Source organism: Pecten maximus, chromosome 11 (genome assembly GCF_902652985.1).
Source record: "Pecten maximus chromosome 11, xPecMax1.1, whole genome shotgun sequence".
NCBI lineage: Eukaryota > Metazoa > Mollusca > Bivalvia > Pectinida > Pectinidae > Pecten > Pecten maximus.
Genome location: NC_047025.1, coordinates 8,245,489 through 8,267,991, shown reverse-complemented (window position 1 = coordinate 8,267,991; position 22,503 = coordinate 8,245,489). Strand labels below are relative to the sequence as shown.

Sequence of the window (22,503 nt, the reverse complement as noted above, 5' to 3'; positions counted from 1 at the left end):
GGAAGCCGATTTCATTAGTTACTTTTTCAGTATACACAAAGGAAGCTGATTTCATTAGTTACTTTTTCAGTACACAAAGGAAGCTGATTTCATTAGTTACTTTTTCAGTACACAAAGGAAGCTGATTTCTTAGTTACTTTTTCAGTACACAAAGGAAGCTGATTTCATTAGTAACAAAGGAATCTGATATGTCAATAGTAACTTTTTTCAGTACACTAAGGAAATGTCTTTGTTAATAATCAATAAAATATGCATCATAAGAGCAGTTGAACATCTGGAAGTTCATAATTTAAAAAAAGAAATATCTGTATTACCAAATGAAGTTAACATCGAAAGAATATTTGTGTTGATGGTTTAAAACACATCCATTAAAACAGGTTAAATATAAAATTATTTTCTAAACAGCCAAGAAGTCTTTTAGTGCTAACATTGCATTTATGTTGGCATGCACATGCAGAAGATAAAGTAACCCCAGCCTATTCTCAGAACGAATTCTCATCATACCTCAGTAAATGTTGGAGGAGGGTGGATGGGGTTGTGAGCATTGTGATATCTCTTTTTATGTTTGCCAATTACCAGTAACATAATTATCTGCTGTTCATTACAAATTAAAGTATCAATTACCATTTAAGAAATAAACCTTTTAGTCTTGATATTTGACCTATAGCATGATCATCAAGAAATGTTTAGATGAACTGGCCACAACTACACAATATGTCTACTTCATACGAGACATCAATAACTGATAATAAATCACAATCAAATATGATATTGTAATGAAGTGGTTATCTTAACAAAAGTATCGAAATTAACAGTCTAATTAAATGATTATATCTATGAAATATCAAAAAAATATTAACACAATTTAATGTTCATATTAAATGTTTTACATTGATGAGAAAAATGAAAATCTGTTTTGAAATTATCCTGTGAAATCCTCCAGGTGTTAGAATGGAAAAGGTTCGCCTGCATGTGAGGCTGCTTTATCAGATATAGATGATCGAAATTGAACCATCAGTGTACTTAAAAACATCTAATCCTTGTATATACCTGTCAATACAGTAGAGTCAGCTACGCATGGGCCTATACATTAACACGACACACATGAAAGGTCCCTCTATAAACATTCCAGGGAATGTACAAATATATTTTGCACACCACTTTAAGATCTCCAGTTTTGAACACTGCCCTTAGCTTTTTGCAGCCTTTCTATCTTCAGATCTATATCATTATACATACATAGGACTGAAAGTGAGAAAAACGCTGGTGGGGAACGTTGGTCAATTGGAAATCTAATGCTTGTCATACAGACAAAATTTGAAATCAAGCAAGGCAGGGTAAGTGTCATCCTCATTACATATAAGCATCCTACTGTCAGTTAATCATTTATTCATTTTCAAAAATATTAATACAAAATTTAAAAAAACAAAAATTCAAAAAGGCAGCAAGCAAAATTTTCAGGACGATTATATAAACTCAAGGTAGTTAATACAATGCTGAGATTTAACTTGTCGTAAGTAGTCACAATTACAAAATCAAAACTTAAGGGTCTGCTGTGGGTATTTCATAAATGGGTTCTTCTCAGATTATGGGATCCGTCAGTATAATTCATATGGACTTTCAGAATGTCGGTGGAGTCCTCTACGCTTTCTACGTATCAAGTTCAAAAGGCTACGACGTAAAAGGAGACTTTCAAGGCCAAATCTGTGAAATACGGCTTACAAATTTTCCTAAACTACTGCCAATAACTAGAAATGGTGTCAGACAATTTTTGTTCTTAAGATCTGAAACATTAAGACATCAAACTTCAATTTAAACTGATCGTAAATGTAAAATATAATTTGGAGGACAATACAAAATTGTTTAGGTAAATGCTTCAAGCACTCTTCGTGTATATATACACACAGTTAAATGTTGATGTCTTACATTTCTACCCAAACCTGTATAAAGTTCAATTGTTACATTGCACACCACCCCACATACGACATATCTATACCCAGATACCACTCCCTGACTTTGAACACCACCCGTAACCAAAACACACACGGCACCCATCGGACTGACACACCACCCTCAACTAACAGGCACACGACACCAATCATAGCTACATGCCTACAAAGAAACCTTCCTTTTACACTGTAACATCACCACCTGTATTGTATCCTTCGATAGATATGTTAATGACTAGGTGGAAATACTAAGGAAATTAAAAACAAACAACCTGAGGTGAATCATTAGATATAAAAACATGTCAGATCGTCTGATTAAGACACAAATGTGGTTTTCTCCATTTACTGGGTTAGTAAAGCTAATTCCTTCATAAGATACGATGGATGGCCAATTTAAAAGCTGCTCTTTACTTTCGATAAAAACAACTCCACATATCGAAATGGGAGCCTATTTCAAGGCATGTTATTTAAAATGTACCATTATTTCCTGAGGACTGGCCGTTATACTGTTCCTGAAGCCCATACACTTTTAACTCTTTGAAGAAAAAACATTAATAGTTAGCCTGCAGCATTTACATTAAAATAAGTACATATTTAATACCAAAAGTTAGTTTAACTATATTTGTACAAACATGACAGAAAATAAAATGATTACAGACATTTTCCATATTATTTATGCACAATTTCTATTATCTAATTGTAATTCTTTTAGCTACCATTTGTGTGTCTGTAGTTTTTTCTTGGCATACAGGCTACATCTGGAGGAACACTTTGATTAAACTGAGGTCTGCTTTGATTTCCTGTTTTGCTGTTTGTTACGATCGTAATCTTTGGAGTCAATTTATTCTGTTTTTATAGCTGTTCGTAATGTCATCAAACGTTAACACTAGTTGACTTAGACACCTGTCAATGAACTGGTCCATGGCACAGTCAACCCCGACATCTCAGGCTGCATCCAATCACAAAATCAGGGTCATCTTTGTATAAATTGTATTGAAGAAATAAAATTGCTGAGATAAGCGTTTGCATATACATATAGTTGTGTTACAAGTTATGTCAGTGTCAAAATTGAGGTAAAACTGTAACAAACGGTGGTGAATTGTACTAAATATTTCAACAAAAAGGAAGCAACTAATTTGTAAAACCTTAATTTTATTTTAAAGCAAATCATGTGAAAAAGGTTATTGATTATTCTTTTGGCCTGTTTGGAAGTGTGTGAGGGGGTTTGTGTGTAGCTGTATTTGGTGAGGTGAACAAATTGGTACAAATGTAATATGTAAATTAACCTGACATACTTATGTACAATGAAACAAGCATACTAAGTATTGCTAAAGCAATATATGTCTGTACCCTAATGACCCTTGCTGGCTATTATACACCGTAATGATTTTCAATGAAACTTGGATCTTCTAAAAATAGTAACGATGACCTTGACCTTAACCAAAAATCTCTGAAGCCGAAAGATAGGATAGTTCTTTATTATTGTGTGAAGTTTATCAAAATCCCTCAAGGAATGAAGCCGCTAAAGCACTGACAAACTCCCACGTTATGTACATACTGGTAATTACCTACGTATAATAAAACAAGGACACAAAGGTCACACTGGAAAGTGTATGGTAAACAAGTTGAGATTTCAAACTTTTAGGTTTTTTTGTTTGTTTTTAATTCCCTCTGGAGTTATGCAAGGCTCTCTAATTTTGTTCCTACCATTTTATTTATTTTTTTGTTTTGTTTTTTTAAATTTTTTTCTTCCTGAATCTTCTAAATATCTAAGAATTTTAACCGGTAAATGGCCACATCTCTTGAAAAAATTAATTGACCATAACTAAATCCAAACTTGACCTGCACAATACAACTACACATACATCTATATACAAATGACATATCTGTACCCACTACGTAAACAGTAAATGTGATTAAACAAAATGATGACAGATTATGACAGTATAACAGAATAATGCCCCATGCTAACAACAACCCAAGTTAACAGACTTATTACCCGACCATGAAATTAAGAATGGGGACTTATTTGTGAGCAGGGGCTTATTTACAGATAAAATAGGTAAACAGCTTCTGATTTTTTTTTTAACATTTGAAACCTGCGATCTTGAAAAGGAATGAATTTCCTTTATTTGAGAAAACTTGATAGCTACTCTGTACTCCAGAAAAAAAAACAGGACAGATACGAAAGCAAACATCTAATCCTTGATAAGTAATTCTTGGTTTATAACCATGTGACATTCAAAATTGGTGACGGTTATTCACTTGATTACCTAACCTGCATGCTACAGGCCAAATGTTATGATTCTTTTCCTTGCAATTGGCAATAATGAAGTTGTCTTACAGGTTGTGATATATTTAGTTTGTGACTTTGTGATATATTTAGTTTGTGACTTTGTGATATATTTAGTTTGTGACTTTTTACCAAGCCAGAGCCCACTTGCCTCTGCTAGAATTTAACAACTGTAATCGCTGAAAGCCAACTGAAAAAAAATTGCTATTTCTGCAGTGTTTTATTTTCTGCTGAATGAAATTGGATCATACATACAGAATCCATTTGTATGCTTATGATTGATATAAGATCTACTCATTATCTCACAAAAGCATTCAAATTATGTACAAAATAGGCCTGGGCCATGATAGCTCAGTCGGTTACAGAGCCAGCCACGTAACCTCAGGTGAAAATCTGAGATGCATGGTTTTACGCTCCCTATCCGTGTCAGTTTGTTTCTCGGAAAGCTGAGAAATGGGTTGGTCTGTACTGTTGTGGTTGTGCCCTGGGGAAAGACTCTATACCCTAATTGCTCTGGATGGCATGCGAAAGGCATCCTGTATGTTTTTCAGTTAGGTAGTCACCAACTACTACAAGAAGACCCCACCTCAAAATGACCTTGGCTGTTCACTGGGAGATAAACCCAGCATTCATACAAACAAACTGGGAGTCTAAAGTCTAATTTCAGAAGGTCTTGAAGCTTTCTAATATAATAGACTGAAGATCAGGTAAATCAAGACCATCGTTTCATTGAAACCAGATCATATATATGATTATGTAGAAAATAGATATATCATATCATTCTTATAAGCAAGTTATTTCCAGTGTAGAATATCAACACATTAACCAAAGACAGATTTAAAATAACATTAATTTTTTTTTTTTTAGGTAAGCCAAGATGAAGTTTGAACTGGAGATACTCTTCATTCTACTTGGAAGTCAAATAGTAATGTCCGATCAAATCTGCCCAAATGATTTGTCTGCAAATTGTGAATGTAAACGTCAATCAAAGAAAGCCTTTGTCACTTGTCTATATTCAGATCCTTCAAACATTGCAAAGATACTTTCTACACAAGCAGGACAATTACAGCCATCATGGATCATTCACTATTTCGGAATACCAAACAACAATTTGACATATCTACCAAACAATTACTTTGATGGCTTTGATGTGATATCCCTTGTAAATGTCAGTGGCAACCATTTTAAGTCAGTGCCAGCTGCAATGAAGCAACTATCGAAAACCACGGAGATAGATTTATCATCCAATCAGCTGGATTCTCTAAACATTACAGACTTATCTAGATTTAAAAATCTAAGAAAATTAGATCTGTCAGACAACAAAATCACAGAGGTAGTTTCAACTTACACTGGAGCAAGAATACCAACAGTACGAGAAATTAATCTGAGTTCTAACGACATAGCCAGTATCGAACCAAAAGCCCTACTCTCTTTTCCAAATCTGAGGAATCTGATCATGTCTGGAAATCGAAATTTTGAAGCCATCAGTGCCGTCCAGTTCCCAGAACACATTTCTGCTATGAGATTGGAGTCCACCGGGATAAAGACGATTGATATGTGTAAATTCAAGCATTTGAATGACCTTGAAAGCCTGAATCTTGATGACAATGATTTAGATTGTACCTGTGATTTGTTTACATTGTTTTACTGGGTGGAAAGTAACCGTGACGACGGTTTAGTACACGAAGTACATGGAGATGATCCAAAATGGGATTGTCTGGAAAACGGTGTAACTGTCAATATATCAGAATTTGGAGCTAGAATGTGTAATGCTACCAGTTCTTTACTTCAAACTGACATATGTACAGAAATAATGCACAATATTAACATTAATTTTTCACTGCCCAACATCTCAAACATTGAACTCATAGTTGAATCAGCTGAAAGCGAAGAAATTGTCCTTGAATGGGATTCACCGAACACTACAATTTTGTACGGCTTCATTATTGTTGCTTCTCTGGTCGGCTCCGAAGAAGAGCCGTTTTACAAGTCAGCGATTCTACATCCAGACACATTTTCTCATACTGTGCAAGGTTCCGATGTAAAGTCTGGAAACTTCAAGGTGTGTGTACAGGTATTGCTGTATAATGAAACCACTGTTGGTACAGAAGACTGCAAGACAGTCTACATCTTCTCGACACAAATCATTGTTGGAATTCTAGCTGGAGTGGTCTTCATTGTACCGTTCATGGGCATACTGTTCTGTATCATACGACTCGATCGAAAAAACAGTAGAAAAGAAAAATATTTTTACATCCAAAATGAACTGGATGTGGAAGCAAAGAAAATTGCAGAAGTTAGTAATGAAAAGCAAGAACAGTCTTCTGATCAGAAAAAATCTGCGGCTCTTTCCTTTACAGCGTCTAAGACATTACCACCAGTTACAGCTCAGGGATCAAGTCCCGTAGGATCCAAGTCAGGGAACGAGAACCAGGGTTTTGCAGATGGAGATAAAATTGAAGTGAAGATTACTGAATCATCCAAAGACAAGGATCCTAAACCTACAACACAGGGACAGCAATACGGTGCTATCTCATCAAATTTGTAGACAGCACCAAGCAGGGACCACAATACGGTGCTATCTCGTCACATTTGTAGACAGCACCCAGCAGGGTCCACAATACGGTGCTATCTCGTCACATTTGTAGACAGCACCCAGCAGGGTCCACAACACGGTGCTATCTCGTCACATTTGTAGACAGTACCCAACAGGGACCACAATACGGTGCTATCTCGTCACATTTGTAGACAGCACCAAGCAGGGACCACAATACGGTGCTATCTCATCACGCTTGTAAACTCCACCCAGCAGGCACCACAATACTGTGATATCTCGTCAGGCACCACAATACAGTGCTATCTTGCAGGCAACACAATACCGTGCTATCTCATCAGACACCACAATACAGTGCTATCTCGTCAGGCACCACGATATAGTGCTATCTCGTCAGGCATCACAATATAGTGCTATCTCGTCAGGCACCACAATACAGTGCTATCTCGTCAGGCACCACAACAAAGTGCTATCTCGTCAGGCACCACAATACGGTGCTATCTCGTCAGGCACCACAATACAGTGCTATCTCGTCAGGCACCACAATACGGTGCTATCTCGTCAGGCACCACAATACGGTGCTATCTCGTCACGTTTGTAAACTCCACCCAGCAGTGTCTGTGTAAACGCACTAATAACTACAATAGGTTTGGATTTTCAAGTGCCATTCTCATTTTAAAGTTAATGTTTGAGGAAAATGATGAACTTGTACTTTGCTATGTCTTTCATCAATGTGGGATTTTTGTATAATATAAATATTTTAAAGTGTATTTACCTATAATCTGTACTTACCTAATTATCATAATCATGTATATCATTAAACCTAGAGACCGGAGTTTTTGCCAACATATCACTTCAAATAGTAGATAGGCTCATTTCAGGACTACGAAATAGCACTTGTTGAATTCTAATGAACAACAATGGATACACGTATGGGTGGGCTTGATTTAATAGTACATGTATTTATGAATAATTCCTCTGAACAGCAATATATATTGGTTGGCTTGTTATTAGGTAGTGGCTTATTGCCCGATAAATATGGAATATGATCATAATAATGAAAAAAAAAATATGTGTAGAGGATGAATGATTTTTCACTTTTTGCCAGTTTTTGCTTATGACTTTACTGAACACTAGCACTGTGTAATTAATCAAATATATGATATTCTTGTAAAGGGCATTTGGGTTATTCAAATAATATATACTTTGGGAGGATTCCAGAAATACAGAAATTCTTTTATATACATGGTGGGCACAAAAGTGTACCTTTATAATATATATTATATGGTGTTGTTTTACTTAAATCACTGCAGCAGTAGGTGGTTTCTGTTAGACAAAACTGGAGTCCTTTCGTTGGGTAGATATTTGACAAAATGTCCCTTATCCAGCACCCATACAAAAACCATGGCTCTCAATGCCGTTATTGTCCAGTAGGGCCTTTCAAGTTAAAACTTTAGCTAAAACTTTTCCACTTTGTTGTTTAATGTTGCAATCATTAATTATGCATCTACATTTTGATTTTAACATAGCCATTGTGTCTCGCGTATTTCTACAAAACAAATTAATGATTTTATTTGAATTGTTCATTGAATCCATGGCTAGATTAGAATCAGGCTTTAGTACAGATAACTCAATATGTTTGCTCTCCATTTCAAAATTTAATATTCTATCCTATATACTATCCTAGATATAGACTGTCAAAATAAATGAACACCATTAAAAAAACTGTAAACACTTTTAAAATCAAATAGGCTGGATAATCACAGGAAAATCAAGAATTATTTTAAAGCTAAAAATTCAGTGATGTAGCAAAATCTGCATCCATAAAATTTATGTATTGAGTCTGAAAAAGAGGATTTCCATATCCTGCACCAGAAAATAAATCCAATCTAATATAACTTAAAATATTATAAACTTCAACAGCTTTTTTTCAGCTTCAAACAACCTTTTTTTAGCTGCAGTATCTTTTTTTATAGCTTCAGCATCTTTTTTTATAGCTTCAACAACCTTTTTTTAGCTTCAGTATCTTTTTTTTATAGCTTCAGCATCTTTTTTCATGCTCCTGATGTTGTGGTTTTGTAAGATGTCTAACTGTAACCTAACATTCAACAGACTCCAGCTTACTATGCGGACAGTAATACTCTCGACTCCAAATTAAGAGACTTACTATGCGGACAGTAATACTCTCGACTCCAAATTAGGAGACTTACTATGCGGACAGTAATACTCTCGACTCCAAATTAGGAGACTTACTATGCAGACAGTAATACTCTCGACTCCAAATTAAGAGATAACCGTTTTCCAAATCATTATCATTTAATACCTTATTTGATAAAATATGATGTAAACTGTTAATGTTTATGTGTTCATGTGTCAAGGATAAAGGTGCAGATTGCTCCAAACTTAAAACTGTCCAACACTGGATTTACTTAATATTTGTCCCAAAAATAAATAAATTAATATCAAAGATATATTTCTTACTTTGCTCAGGATATATACAATATACATTCTTTGTAGATTTACAAGATTTTCCAGTATATAAAGGATATTGAATTGTTTTTCTATTTCAAACCTTTACAGTGAAGATTTTTCCTGAATAAAATGAGAAAGTTTTACACATTCAATATAACAATATTCCAGTTTCCATAAACTTTGAAAGATATTCTTATTTCTTCTTAAGAATTTTATTTTTTTAGAAATTAACACAAGGATATTGTTATTGACCACTTGTTTGTGTTAATGTTTTGTTTTTTTTGTGATTATCACCCTATGAACATCATTTTGAGGCACATTCTGTATGCAGTAAATGTTTCTGGTTACCTCACTTGATTACATATATAAGTGCTATTGGGAACAATTGGTAGGAGTTAAGTGTCTTCAATGGCTAAGAATACAACCAAAACAACATCAGATGGTCCATGACCTCAGCTTCCTGAGAGTCACAAACATCTCTGATTTGAGATCAAAAACACACATCTCAGAATGCCGCCTCAGGTTACTTATTGCCCGATACACGAGGACGGATATTGCTGCTACAATTGTCTGTGTAGTACAATTCTAATATCTTGTTACCTACATGATGAACCTTGCATAATACCAACTTAACTTTAAAGAGATTTATTAAAATCTATATGCAGTACATAGTATAGACTTTTTTCATGTAAAGGGGAACAACTCCCCGGAATTGAAAAGCAAATCCTCGATTAAGTTAAAACTAAATACAATTTGAAAATATTTAGGCTGTTTTGTTTTGTTTTTTTACATTAGGCTGGTATTTTATTTGAAAACATTGTGGCTTGTGTTTTATTGTTTTATTGTTTTGATGTAATTACATTACAGAGTATTTAATAAATGTTGTTTTTAATGATCATAACATGAAATGTATTTTTATTATGTAAATAAAAGTTATATAAAAATTGTTATCCCTTGTTTATGTCTACATTTTCATTGATGTTTCATCTGTTGGACTTTTACATTCTCATTTGACAATTCAGGCAAAGAAAAGTCTTTTATTCATATTAGATAAAAGTGTCAGATTCATAAATTACTGAAATAGCTGTAAAAAAAATTTACACCAACATATATGGGGGATTTTCCCCCCCAAAAATACTGAATTCAGTACAAAAACTGAAAATTTTCACCAATGCTTTTTTATCGTTCAAGGAGATTAACAACACCAGATATGTTAAGGGGAGAATTTATCTACAGAATTCATTCATATGGTTTTACATTTGCTTCACAACGGAATATTTTAATTTTCCAGCAGACAAATCAAACCAGTCTCCTTATTCTGGAATGTATATTCATATATATGTTACATATTAAAAAAGCTAATGACTACTCACCAAAATTTCAGCACTGCAGCACATTTCAAGGGAGATAATCAACATCTTTGAAAGGGCTGGGTCGAGGGGAAACTCCACCATTTGTCGGCCAAGGGGTGTCAGGGAACCAGTGTTGTCTAGAGCACCAAGGATCCATAACTGGTACATGGAGTTCAGAATATTGTCCTGTAAAACAATGTATAACAGAGTAACTATGATTGTTGAATAAAACATGTATTATACCCTGTTCCGATTATAACAGAAATTCAGCTCAACACACAATTCAAGCAAGTTCAAAGTATCATAAAAAAGTATATATATGTGAAAGCAAAATACAAAAAGATATTAAGTAAATTTTCACACACAGCATTGATATTTGAGTCCGAAAGATTTCTTTACCAAATTTGTACAAAAAACAAGAGGCCCATAGGCCTAAACGGTCATCTGACAAACACAGCAGGGACACACCCCTCAATCCGAAGGGCTCAAACCAGCATTGTTACCTTGAATTTTCTGTTCGCAAACAGTAATGTTTCAGATCAAATTGAATTTTTATAAATTTTGGCTTAAAGGAGGAGTAGCATCTTAAAGCAAAACTTCAGTCAAGTTACTGTTTTGGGCCTCACCCCTCTGTCCCCCAAGGGTTGGACCAGCCTCATTTATATAAAATATGATTGCCCTCCCCAAATGATGTTTCACACTAAATTTGGTTGTAATCCAATTTGGGGTTAAGGAGGAGTAGCATTTTGAAAGAAAAATTTTTAAGAGCACATGGTTCACAGTGGACGGCGTACGACGACGGACAGAGCACCTGGGCTACAGGTCATCCTGACCCTTGGGGTATGATGACCTAACAATTTTAGGTATCTTAACTATCTTTTTGATATGTGTACCTGGTGATGATAGGTTCAATTCAGACTTGGATGATAAATCTACATAGGAACGACTGGGAAGCATCTCGGTGTGATGTAAGCAAGAAGTTGGAGATCATTTTCAAAGTTACCCTTTTTAGGAGAAGATATATGTTTGTCATTAAGCAACTTAATAAAAACATGTGTTAGTAATCATTAAACTTAAAGGTAGATTATGTGAAATTCATAAAATTTGGAAATGCACAAAAATTAGAACTAGCTGAAAAAGATTTTATAGTATATGTAGAATGAATATGTGAGAAATACCTCGGAGGATAGACTAGTACATCACAACTATTATTGGATTTTAAGCATGACATATCGGTGACTAGACTCTCAAATGTCATGTGGTAAACTGACATTTGTAAGTTAACATTTTAAACTATGTTACCAAGTTTGATGATAATCGGATAATATTTGTGGGAGATATTGCATGGAAACTGCAGAAAACAATATTTTTTTCTGGTAATTAAGGGGCCATAACTATGCCAAATAATGCCTGGAAAAATGTCTTTTAAACTTAATCTAGCTCGTAAAGCATTTAACCTTGTAATCAAGTTTTAAGACAATCTGATTGACGGCCATCGACAAATGTATTTCATTCCAGCACAGGTGTCTGTGTTGATATTCCGACCCTCCCTCTTATATTATATCGATACGCATTTGCAAAAGACCTAGTTACTGTTCCAGTTATTTCACAGAAACAGCAGAAAATTATGTTTTCAGTTAATCACGGCCTTTCAGGCTTTAAACCTTGTCACCAATTTTGAATAAAAATTCGCTTACATTTCGTGCAATTACTGCATGGAAATTAAACATGATAGACAGTGAGGTTAGAAATAGCTGGTGAGGGTTTAAGTTAACACGTACCTGGTGAGGGTTTAAGTTAACAAGTACCTGGTGAGGGTTTAAGTTAACATGTACCTGGTGAGGGTTTAAGTTAACAAGTACCTGGTGAGGGTTTAAGTTAACATGTACCTGGGGAGGGTTTAAGTTAACACATACCTGGTGAGGGTTTAAGTTAACACATACCTGGGGAGGGTTTAAGTTAACAAGTACCTGGTGAGGGTTTAAGTTAACACTACCTGGTGAGGGTTTAAGTTAACACATACCTGGTGAGGGTTTAAGTTAACAAGTTCTTGGTGAGGGTTTAAGTTAACACATACCTGGTGAGGGTTTAAGTTAACACGTTCCTGGTGAGGGTTTAAGTTAACACGTACCTGGGGAGGGTTTAAGTTAACACATACCTGGGGAGGGTTTAAGTTAACACGTACCTGGTGAGGGTTTAAGTTAACACGTACCTGGGGAGGGTTTAAGTTAACACATACCTGGGGAGGGTTTAAGTTAACACGTACCTGGTGAGGGTTTAAGTTAACACGTACCTGGTGAGGGTTTAAGTTAACACGTTCCTGGTGAGGGTTTAAGTTAACAAGTACCTGGGGAGGTTTTAAGTTAATACGTACCTAGTGAGGGTTTAAGCTAACAAGTACCTGGGGAGGGTTTAAGTTAACACGTACCTGGTGAGGGTTTAAGTTAACACATACCTGGGGAGGGTTTAAGTGAACACGTTCCTGGTGAGGGTTTAAGTTAACATGTTCCTGGTGAGGGTTTAAGTTAACACGTTCCTGGGGAGGGTTTAAGTTAACACGTACCTGGGGAGGGTTTAAGTTAACACGTACCTGGTGAGGGTTTAAGTTAACACGTTCCTGGTGAGGGTTTAAGTTAACATGTTCCTGGTGAGGGTTTAAGTTAACAAGTACCTGGTGAGGTTTTAAGTTAACAAGTACCTGGGGAGGTTTTAAGTTAATACGTACCTGGTGAGGGTTTAAGTTAACATGTTCCTGGTGAGGGTTTAAGTTAACATGTTCCTGGTGAGGGTTTAAGGTAATATGTACCTGGTGAGGGTTTAAGTTAACACGTACCTGGTGAGGGTTTAAGTTAACACGTTCCTGGGGAGGGTTTAAGTTAACACGTTCCTGGTGAGGGTTTAAGTTAACACGTACCTGGGGAGGAGGATCCATGAAGTGGAACTGAAGCAGGTTTTGTACTCCCAGGGACTTGAGGAGAAGGACAACATTAGCCAGGTTTGTTCTCTGGATCTCAGGCACTGTTGAGGTCAACATCTCATTCTTATACTGTCTCTGGGTGTACAGACGGTAGCAGTGGCTGTAAAACAACAAGACATGTCAAACCCTAGGTATAACATACATCATACCCCTTCTGGCCATGTATAATCATTCTATTTCTACTGATAACACAAAAATATGTATTTTGTGTTAACCAGCAAAATAGGTATATTGTGGGGTGTACAGTGCTATTTACCTTAATAATTAAGGGCGGGATATGGGCCCCATTAGCAGTAATTTTATATTAATTTTTTATATTGTAGTTAAGCAGTTTTTTAAAATAATCTGAATGGTACCGCCCCATGTACAACTTGTTGAAAATTAGCTGTGGGTTTACATGATTGCGTATTTGATTCAGCAACGTATATTAGGTATATATGAGAGAAATAAACGTATTAATTCAGATTTAATTTATTGATAAATTCTTTGTGATTGATTAATTTCCCAAAATGTTTTTCCAAAACTTAATATGTCACGTTTTCCCCCGTTAAATTTGAAGCCTCTGTCCGCCTTAAGTGTCATGTACATACCCTGGGCCTGTTCTTCCAGCTCTGCCTGATCTCTGGTTAGCATTAGCCTACAACAGAAATGGTGTAAATCTAAGTCTCACTTTGATATAATATCAATAATACAAATTGTATATGAATCTGGAACCACAGCTTTAAATAAACACTTCTTCATTATCCTGCTTCTCACTTTCATAATATGGGTAGGCTCCCTACCCGTGTCAGTTTGTGTTTCTCGGGAAGCTAAGAAACGGGCAAATCTGTCATGGTTGAGTCTTTGGGCAAGACACTTTACCCTTATTGCTCTAGATAGCATTCCATAGGCCTCCCATATGTTGTTCAGTGAGGTAGTCACCAACTACTACAATGAGACCCGCCTCAAAATGACCTTGGCTCTTCATGGGGTGATAAACTCAGCAAGCAAACATTTTGATAACCTGACATGACTGTAGCCTGATGAATAGGAAGCAAAAGATGTTTCTTCTAACTGGTACCTACGTCGTCCATATGACACAATTCTCATCGATACGTTCAAACACCAAATCTTTACTCAATCCAACTTTCTTTAAACTCTCTTAAATCATAAAATAACAATTTAATTAAAAGAAAAGACTACACATTGAAAATGATATCCCACTTGAAGAAGCCTTTCCAAAATTCCTTCACATCATTGAAAAAAATATTAATTCAAATATCTATCCATGGTTGGATTTCGTTTCTATCACCTCTATGTAATTCATTTAAAAACTTCTAAGGGTGCAGGTACCCCTTAACAAAACCTGGAGTCCTGGGGTGGGGTAGATGTTTTACTTGAATAATCCTAAGGATTTAGCAAACAAAATGTGTTTGAGTATGAGTATGGTTTTGTGAATACAAGCTCTGGTTTCATACTCTGTAATATATTTTAAATGATCGCCATTTAAGTTTTCTTTTATTAATATCTAAGTCTGCCCCTGCTTTATTGACTTGAAGTTGAAGAAGAAAAAGAGTAATTTTAAAGTCAATATTTTCTTGCCATTTTGACATTCTTAACAAACATCTGTTTTTACCTGCCAATTCTATAAATCAAGAAATTGTTTTGACATTCTTAACAAACAAATCAAGAAATTAATCAAAGATACAGATACAGTGCAACTTCCGAAAACCGAACCTTCTAAAAACCGAACATCTCTGAATACCGAACGAATTGTCATTATATGGAATTGGTCCTTCTTTATTATAGTATTAAAAAACTTCCAAATACCGATCCCTCTGAATTCCGAACATCGGACTGATTTTGTGTCTGGTTCCTGTTAAAATATACCAAAAATTACTTCTGAAAACCGGCCTTACCTGAGCGATTATGACACGAGGTCAGGCCAGTCAACCGTGAAACAACACCTGTGACGGTTATTGTGTGAAGCCTTATTGTCTCGGGACCTACGTAGGTGATTTGAACAGGTATCCAGTATATACCCCAAGGGGACATTATGACGGTAGGCTTAGTGTATAATCAACACGATAATTATGAAACAATGCCACACTTCATTGAATCGATCATAAAGTGTAGTTGTACATGTGAAAATACTGTTTAAAACTATAGTTATAGTCATTTGCCTTTCTTATATATTCTGCAATATATACATTGATTAACTTTCATAATATGCATATTATTCAAGCAAACCAAATTGTCTACGTACATGTATGTATGTGCCGGTTTGTAATCGGGTGCATTCTAATAAAACATCGTCTGACCAATTATATCTGGAATTCGACCGGTCATTTTTCGATCAACTTCCTCAAACCAAACCCTCTGTAAACCGAACAAATATTCATGTCCCATGCATGTTCGGTTTATAGAGGTTCCACTGTACCTCTGTTATAAAAATAACGACAGTATTATAATTACCTGACTGATGGGGTAGATGGACAGAGCGTCCATACCAATCTTAGGGTTGAAAACCTTCAGTTTACAATATCCAGCGTCCACCACAAACATGATACCGTCAACTGAGGAGACACAAAGAAAGGCTCTGTCACATACTCTATAGGAGGAAAATCAGATACAACATTTTCATTCTTGGAATTTCATAAGGCATGTAGTGTGTAATATTTGAAAATATGTAAAAATGACTTAAGAAACAAAAGTTGGTGATTTATAATTTGTTGTGACTTTTCAATGATTTATGACGGAGGTTTCTACTTTTTAAGCCAAAACTGCTGGAAATGAGGTCAGTTGCAAGGTTGCCTTGTAGTGTTGTTGCCTTTGTTTCTCTGGGGACTGTGATAGCTCAGTCTGTTAGAGTGCCGGCCACATTATCTCAGGTGAAGAATCAAGGTGCGTGGCTCAGTGTCAGTTTGTGTTTTCACAGGAGGCTAAGAAACAGGCCGGTCTGTGCTGTAATGGTTGTGTCCGTGGGCAAGACACTTTACCCTAATTGCTCTTGATGGCATGCAATGAGCCTCCCATTCTTCAGTGAAGTAGACACCAACTACTACAAGGAGAACCTGCCTCAAAATGACCCAGTTTCTGATATTACAGTTTTCATTCAATAATTTCTATTTTTGTTTGTCTGTACCTGTGAGGGAAGTCTCTGCTATATTTGTGGCGACCACACATTTTCTGACACCATCTGGGGCCTTCTGGAATATCTTGGCCTGAAGGTCACTAGGGAGTTGGGAATAAATTGGTAGGATGGCCAGTGGAGGAGCATCGTCCAGCTCACCAAGACGCTCTACAACAGGCAGATAACAAAGTTAACAGTTATTAGGATATACAACATGAAACATTTTTAGGTGATTGTACAAATTTTTTTATACTGTTACTGGCAGATTTTTTTGACAGACATAAAGTGTTTTGTCCACAAATTAATAAAGTGTGGTTGTGAAGGTATTTTCACACCTGTGGTACACTAGGAGTATCAAAACATGTATGTACATTACATAAAGAGGATTTCAGTAAATTTCCTGGGTGCTATCAATCCATAAAAATCAATGACATGTGCATGGTACTAAAAGAATTTTTTTTTTTTTTTTTTGGAAAACCATAAATTCTAAATTTTGAAAATAACAGGTTTTACAAATAATGTTACAAAATTTGAAAAATCAAAACATGAATTCTTCTTATAAAGCACTTTTTTTCTCCATTCACAAATTTATTCAGATAAACATCACATAGTGACACTTTCTAACAAAACTGATTGTAACAGATTAGTACCAATAGATTACTACTATGATATAATCCATTGTAGCAGATCAATTAATCCTTTTGACCGTGTAAACTAAACAAAAACCCACTGCCCTTTAAAATGTACTTTTCCCTAAGTTTGACTCTCTCAAACCATCACAGAGAAAGCCATGATAAAGAGTGTAAATACCTGTAATTAATTCACATGTTACCTGTAATTAATTCACATGTTACCTGTAATTAATTCACATGTTACTTCAATGTCCTCTTGTCCAGGCATGAAGATCAGTATATCTCCATCCATACCCTGGAGGTGGACCTGCAGTGCCTGTTTTACGGCTGAATCTACGTAATCCTCCACTGTGTTCTTACTGAAGAAAAGTTCCACAGGAAAGGTCCTGCCAGGAATCTCAAAAACTGGCACATTGCCAAAGAAACTTGCAAACTTGCTTGCATTCATTGTGGCTGAGGTGACAATTAACTTCAAATCATGGCGTCTGGAAATGACCTGTAAAATACAACAGGGAAAAAATATAAATTTACATGAAAGTTTTTTAATAAACTTATTATAATAATAAAGCATAGATCTTGTATGGTTTAATACATTCCAAAGAACTCTCCCCCAAAGTGAACACATTTTCATCGTATTTTGAAGTGTATAATACGATGCACTGACAATGGCACGATTAATTTTTCTTTTTAAGACAAGAGGAACCTACATTATGAATCTGAGAAAGAGCCATCAAGAACTCTCTGGGAAATGGGAATAACAAACTTCAACTAATGAGAGGAATTTAAATGAACTTCAATAAATATCTACGTCAAAATATAACATGCACAACTAGGAACCTAGAGGAATATACATGTGAAATTTGACAAAGATCCATTGAGAGCTTTCTGAGAATTAAGACAACAAACTTTAACTGTCAAAATTCAAAATGGTCGCCTGTTGGCCATCTTGTTTCCAGATCAGTCTCGAAATAGAATATGCACATGTAACTAGGAACCAAGGGGAAACTACATTTGAAATTTGAGAAATATTCAAGAAGAACTTTCTGAGATAGAGTATAACATGAATTGTTTAAGGATGGACTGACGGTGGACAAAGAGCAATTGGATTAGCCCTCCATCTGATAATGAAGCATTGATGGTAATATATCATTTGATTGGCCGATATGGTATCTACCTCACCACAAGGTGCTATTATAACGAAGGATCCTGAAATCGTACTAAATTTTATGGCATTTTGATTGTGTACCATCTGTGTTAATGATAAACCTTTTATCAATCTTATGGCATAATTAAAGACGCAGAATATGAGATAGAGATAATGCCATTGAAACACAGGCTTGGTTGTTTTTGTTTAATGCCCTATTAACAGCCAGGGTAATTTAAGGACGTGCCAGGTTTCGGAGGTGGAGGAAGTCGGGGTACCAGGAGAACAACCATCATCCTACAATCAGCACCAGGCAACTGCCCCACTTGGGTTTCGAACTCGCCACCCAGAGGTGAAAGACTAGTGATAAAGTGTCAGACAACTTAACCACTCGGCCACCACTCTGCCCCTTGAAACACAGGTACTTCAATACAGGAAATTGAATAGTGCTGAATATTTTGAAAGCGATTCCTAATAAAAACATCCATTTTCTTGCTCTGTTAATGATTTCGGCAAAAATTGAAAGAAAAATTACATGGTTCTCAGGCCAATTTTTTTTTCAAAAGAGATGTGAAAATTATAAATTTCAAACAAGATTTGGTATCATGCTATAAAAATAATATATTTAATTTTAAGTAATTTAATAATAAAGCGTGTTTTACTTCTTAATCAGTTTTGATGTCTTCTGCTCAATGAGTTCAATTCTCCGTGCAGTCTTCTGCATTTAACATGAGATGAAAAAAATAATAATCATATAAATGCTTGCTTAAGATTATTTATCGCTTATTATTCAAACATTCTTGTGACTAACCAGTAAAACATGCGGGCCAATTTTCCCGATTTTTTTCTCAAGATTAAAGCTGGTCTATTTCCAATGTTTATAATTACTTTTACAGCAAAATTGGCAATGCGGCACCCTTAAATGAGATGGGCGTGGGCCAGAGAACCAAGTAATTACTTTTTTTTGGGCCTTATTCCCTTTTAAATGACCAGCATTTGTAACAGAAACGTGAACTACCTCTCGTAACAAACCAAACAGGACATCAGTACTGAGTGATCTCTCGTGAGCTTCGTCCATGATAATGGCACTGTAATGGTCTAGATCAGATTCTCGTAGTGATTCCCTCAGTAGGATACCGTCTGTCATGTACTTTATAATGGTTTTCTGTAAAAAAAAAAAAACTTGTTAAAATTAATTATTACAGAACTACCCAGTTATCAGTACCATAACAACTATTACATACCCACAGCTTCCACGTAACCTGCCAGTGGACAAAACAGTCCAGTTGGTATGGAACTAAATACATGATAAATAATTCCGTAAATTTGCACGTATTGGGTATTGGTAACGTAACAGATTGAGTTCAAAATTTATTGTTTCAGAGTTTTCTGTCATTTATCAAACAATAAACTAAAATTGATGTTATAACAATATTGTAACATTTTCTGAAGTATGTGTGTTCCTCAATGCAATCTAATTAAAATCTAAATGGTTATTCTCACTACGTTATATGAACATCTACCGACATTGCATAAAGGGTCACATTCTGGTGACCTTTGTTATCTCAATATTTCACATTCAGGGTGAATTGTCAATTTTTCGATGTCATCGATCTCACCCATTCGTCACGTCATGCATCTGAAGCTAACCATTTCGGTACAGCACGTATATAGCTATATGGTTCATTGGACAAAATGACATGAAACAGATTGACAGATTATGCAAGCTATGCACTCTAGTCATTCTGCACATACGAAATTCACTTCAAAGATTATGTAAGTAGTAATTTGATTGGTTACGGTAAACCTCTGGTTAGTTCGAACAAAATTAAATAAATATTGACGAACCTGTTCCAATTATTCGAAATTATTCTTCAGAAAATATGCGTGAGTTCAAACTATTCGAGACAATATCGGCGAAAATCTCTGCAGAGTAAAATCATTAGACACAAACACATCCATCGTAAATCTGATACGTAACAACGGCGGCCTGAACAATGGCACATTGATAAGTAAGTAAAATGATAGTTTTTCATTTAATTCAATATTAATTGATCGTTAACGTTCTTCATTTCGCGATAATTATGATGGTTTTTGCGCGAAGCCGCTCGCGGATCGGGCAATGCGTAGCTACAGTAGGCCCCAAAACAGTACAGTACACTTTTCATTTGTGACACAAAAGTTAAACATTTGTACAGTATAATCTTTGCATGATTATATTTTTTATCTGAATGAGAAACTATCACTTCATTATTGTAATAAATGGTCTCTTAAATACATCAAAAGCAGTCTTCATAACCTGTTCCGTTTACGAAACCACTACTGTAAAAATAGGCGATATGTGTTGGTAAAATTAGGTCAGAACATCAACATGTCTGCTTTTAAATATGCCCAGTCGTATTATCTACAAAACATAGTTGATACCTGCAAAATTATCCATCACTGATTGGGACACCTGTGGATTGTTTTGACTGGATATGAATGCTCTTCACGTCACTCGGCACGATCGGGCGGCCGATCCTTTCAACTTTACCGCAAGCGACACCTCGCGTGGCCTGCTTACCTAGCGTGAGGTCGCAGGTTTTCAGGTAATACCTTGATTGGCAATACTTAAGAGATTGTCCAGTCACAATTAAATCATCATAATGCTAAGTTAACACTAGTTATATGTGAAAATACACAGACGATTTCTTAGTTTGCCATACACAGCGCGAATACAAATATCGCATGTTATTTATACATTGTCGGGGCCTAAATTTTGCAATCAGCTGTCTCGTGCGTGGTGTATTTTGCAATGTAACAAAAACTGAATTAAAGCTAAAATATGTGGCATATATTAAATCACAGACGCATTCTAATGATCACGCATACAATCTTATAACCTAAACGTGCTTGTTGATCAAATTTAAATCTTGGCATTTTTTCTTGGCCGGTCATCGGGGCCGGGTCGTCGCGAGCTTTCAATTGAGTTTGCCGATAAAAAAAACCTTACTTTACGTTCTTCATTTAACAAGTTCGAACTATCCGAAATGGTGTCAGTTATCAACAGCCAGAGTTCGAACTATTACTAGCTAAAAAATTACTGTTTTTCTAGAAAAAAATGTGTGTTCGAACTATCCGCGTGTTCAAATTAATCGGAGGTTTACCGTAATCCAAAATACTGAAGTGACCCATTATGAAATGTTGTTAGATGTTAAAGTAATGAGAATGACCATCTTGATTCTAATAAGATTGTTCACTGATGTTGAATGTAAAAAAAATCCTAAATATAGTGATGGCATGCCTGGACACCCCAATCTGTGTGTCCCGAACACAAGTCTCGTTCTTGATCTGTCCATGCTGGTCATTATTCAAGTTCAAAGACCAATGTGTCATAATTGTGTCATTGACCCACTTAGGGTATTCTCTGTTTCCTTCATAAAATTCCAAAACAACTGTCATAGGACAATTACTTACTTCCGTAGTGCAGTCCTCAAATCGTATAGCGTACCCAACATCATCACCAAGCTTGGACTTCATCTCCTCGGAGACACGCTTGGCTACTGACATAGCAGCTACTCTACGCGGCTGTGTGCAGCCAACCAAACCATAGTTGGTGTAGCCATCCTCATGAAGGTACTGGAAACAAACAGGAAGTCACTGAGTAAATGGTTTGGTTTGGTTTGGTTTATTTTGTTTAACGTCCTATTAACAGTTAAGGTCATTTAAGGACGGCCTCCCGTGCGTACGACATGCATGTGTGTGGTGAGTGCGTATGTGTGTTTTGGGAGGCTGCGGTATGTTGGTGTTAAGTCTCCTTGTGATAGGCCGGAACTTTTGTCGATTTATAGTGCTACCTCATTGAAGCATACTGCCGAAGACACCCAGCAGGACACTCAGCAGGACACCCCACCCGTTCACATTATACTGACAACGGGGGAATAAGTCGTCCCACTCCAAATATGCTGAGCGCTAAACAAGAGTAGCAACTACCATTTTTAAAGACTCTGGTATGTCTTGGCTAGGGGACAGAACCCAA

The 22,503-nt window shown here is 36.0% G+C and overlaps 2 protein-coding genes across 2 annotated transcripts in view; one reads left to right on the top strand and one right to left on the bottom strand.

Annotated features, from left to right (window-relative positions):
- LOC117338660 (pre-mRNA-splicing factor ATP-dependent RNA helicase PRP16-like) overlaps nt 1-22,503 on the bottom strand; it is a 55,763-nt gene that overhangs the window by 19,708 nt on the left and 13,552 nt on the right. The window contains exons 11-18 of the mRNA XM_033900030.1: nt 21,942-22,103; nt 19,504-19,650; nt 17,564-17,837; nt 16,722-16,877; nt 16,052-16,152; nt 14,188-14,234; nt 13,535-13,697; nt 10,642-10,806 (exon numbers count right to left, since the gene is read on the bottom strand). Coding sequence (XP_033755921.1) covers nt 10,642-10,806; nt 13,535-13,697; nt 14,188-14,234; nt 16,052-16,152; nt 16,722-16,877; nt 17,564-17,837; nt 19,504-19,650; nt 21,942-22,103 — 1,215 coding nt within the window. The remainder of the gene's footprint in view (nt 1-10,641; nt 10,807-13,534; nt 13,698-14,187; nt 14,235-16,051; nt 16,153-16,721; nt 16,878-17,563; nt 17,838-19,503; nt 19,651-21,941; nt 22,104-22,503) is intronic.
- Nucleotides 1,152-10,218, top strand: LOC117338662. The gene is made up of 2 exons (XM_033900031.1): nt 1,152-1,337; nt 5,110-10,218. The coding sequence occupies exon 2, from the start codon at nt 5,120-5,122 to the stop codon at nt 6,788-6,790; it is 1,671 nt and encodes a 556-aa protein (XP_033755922.1). The 5' UTR covers nt 1,152-1,337; nt 5,110-5,119; the 3' UTR covers nt 6,791-10,218.

What these genes read in the sequence shown, in the direction of transcription:
- LOC117338662 (XM_033900031.1), top strand. Translation starts at nt 5,120, where the DNA reads ATGAAGTTTGAACTGGAGATACTCTTCATTCTACTTGGAAGTCAAATA.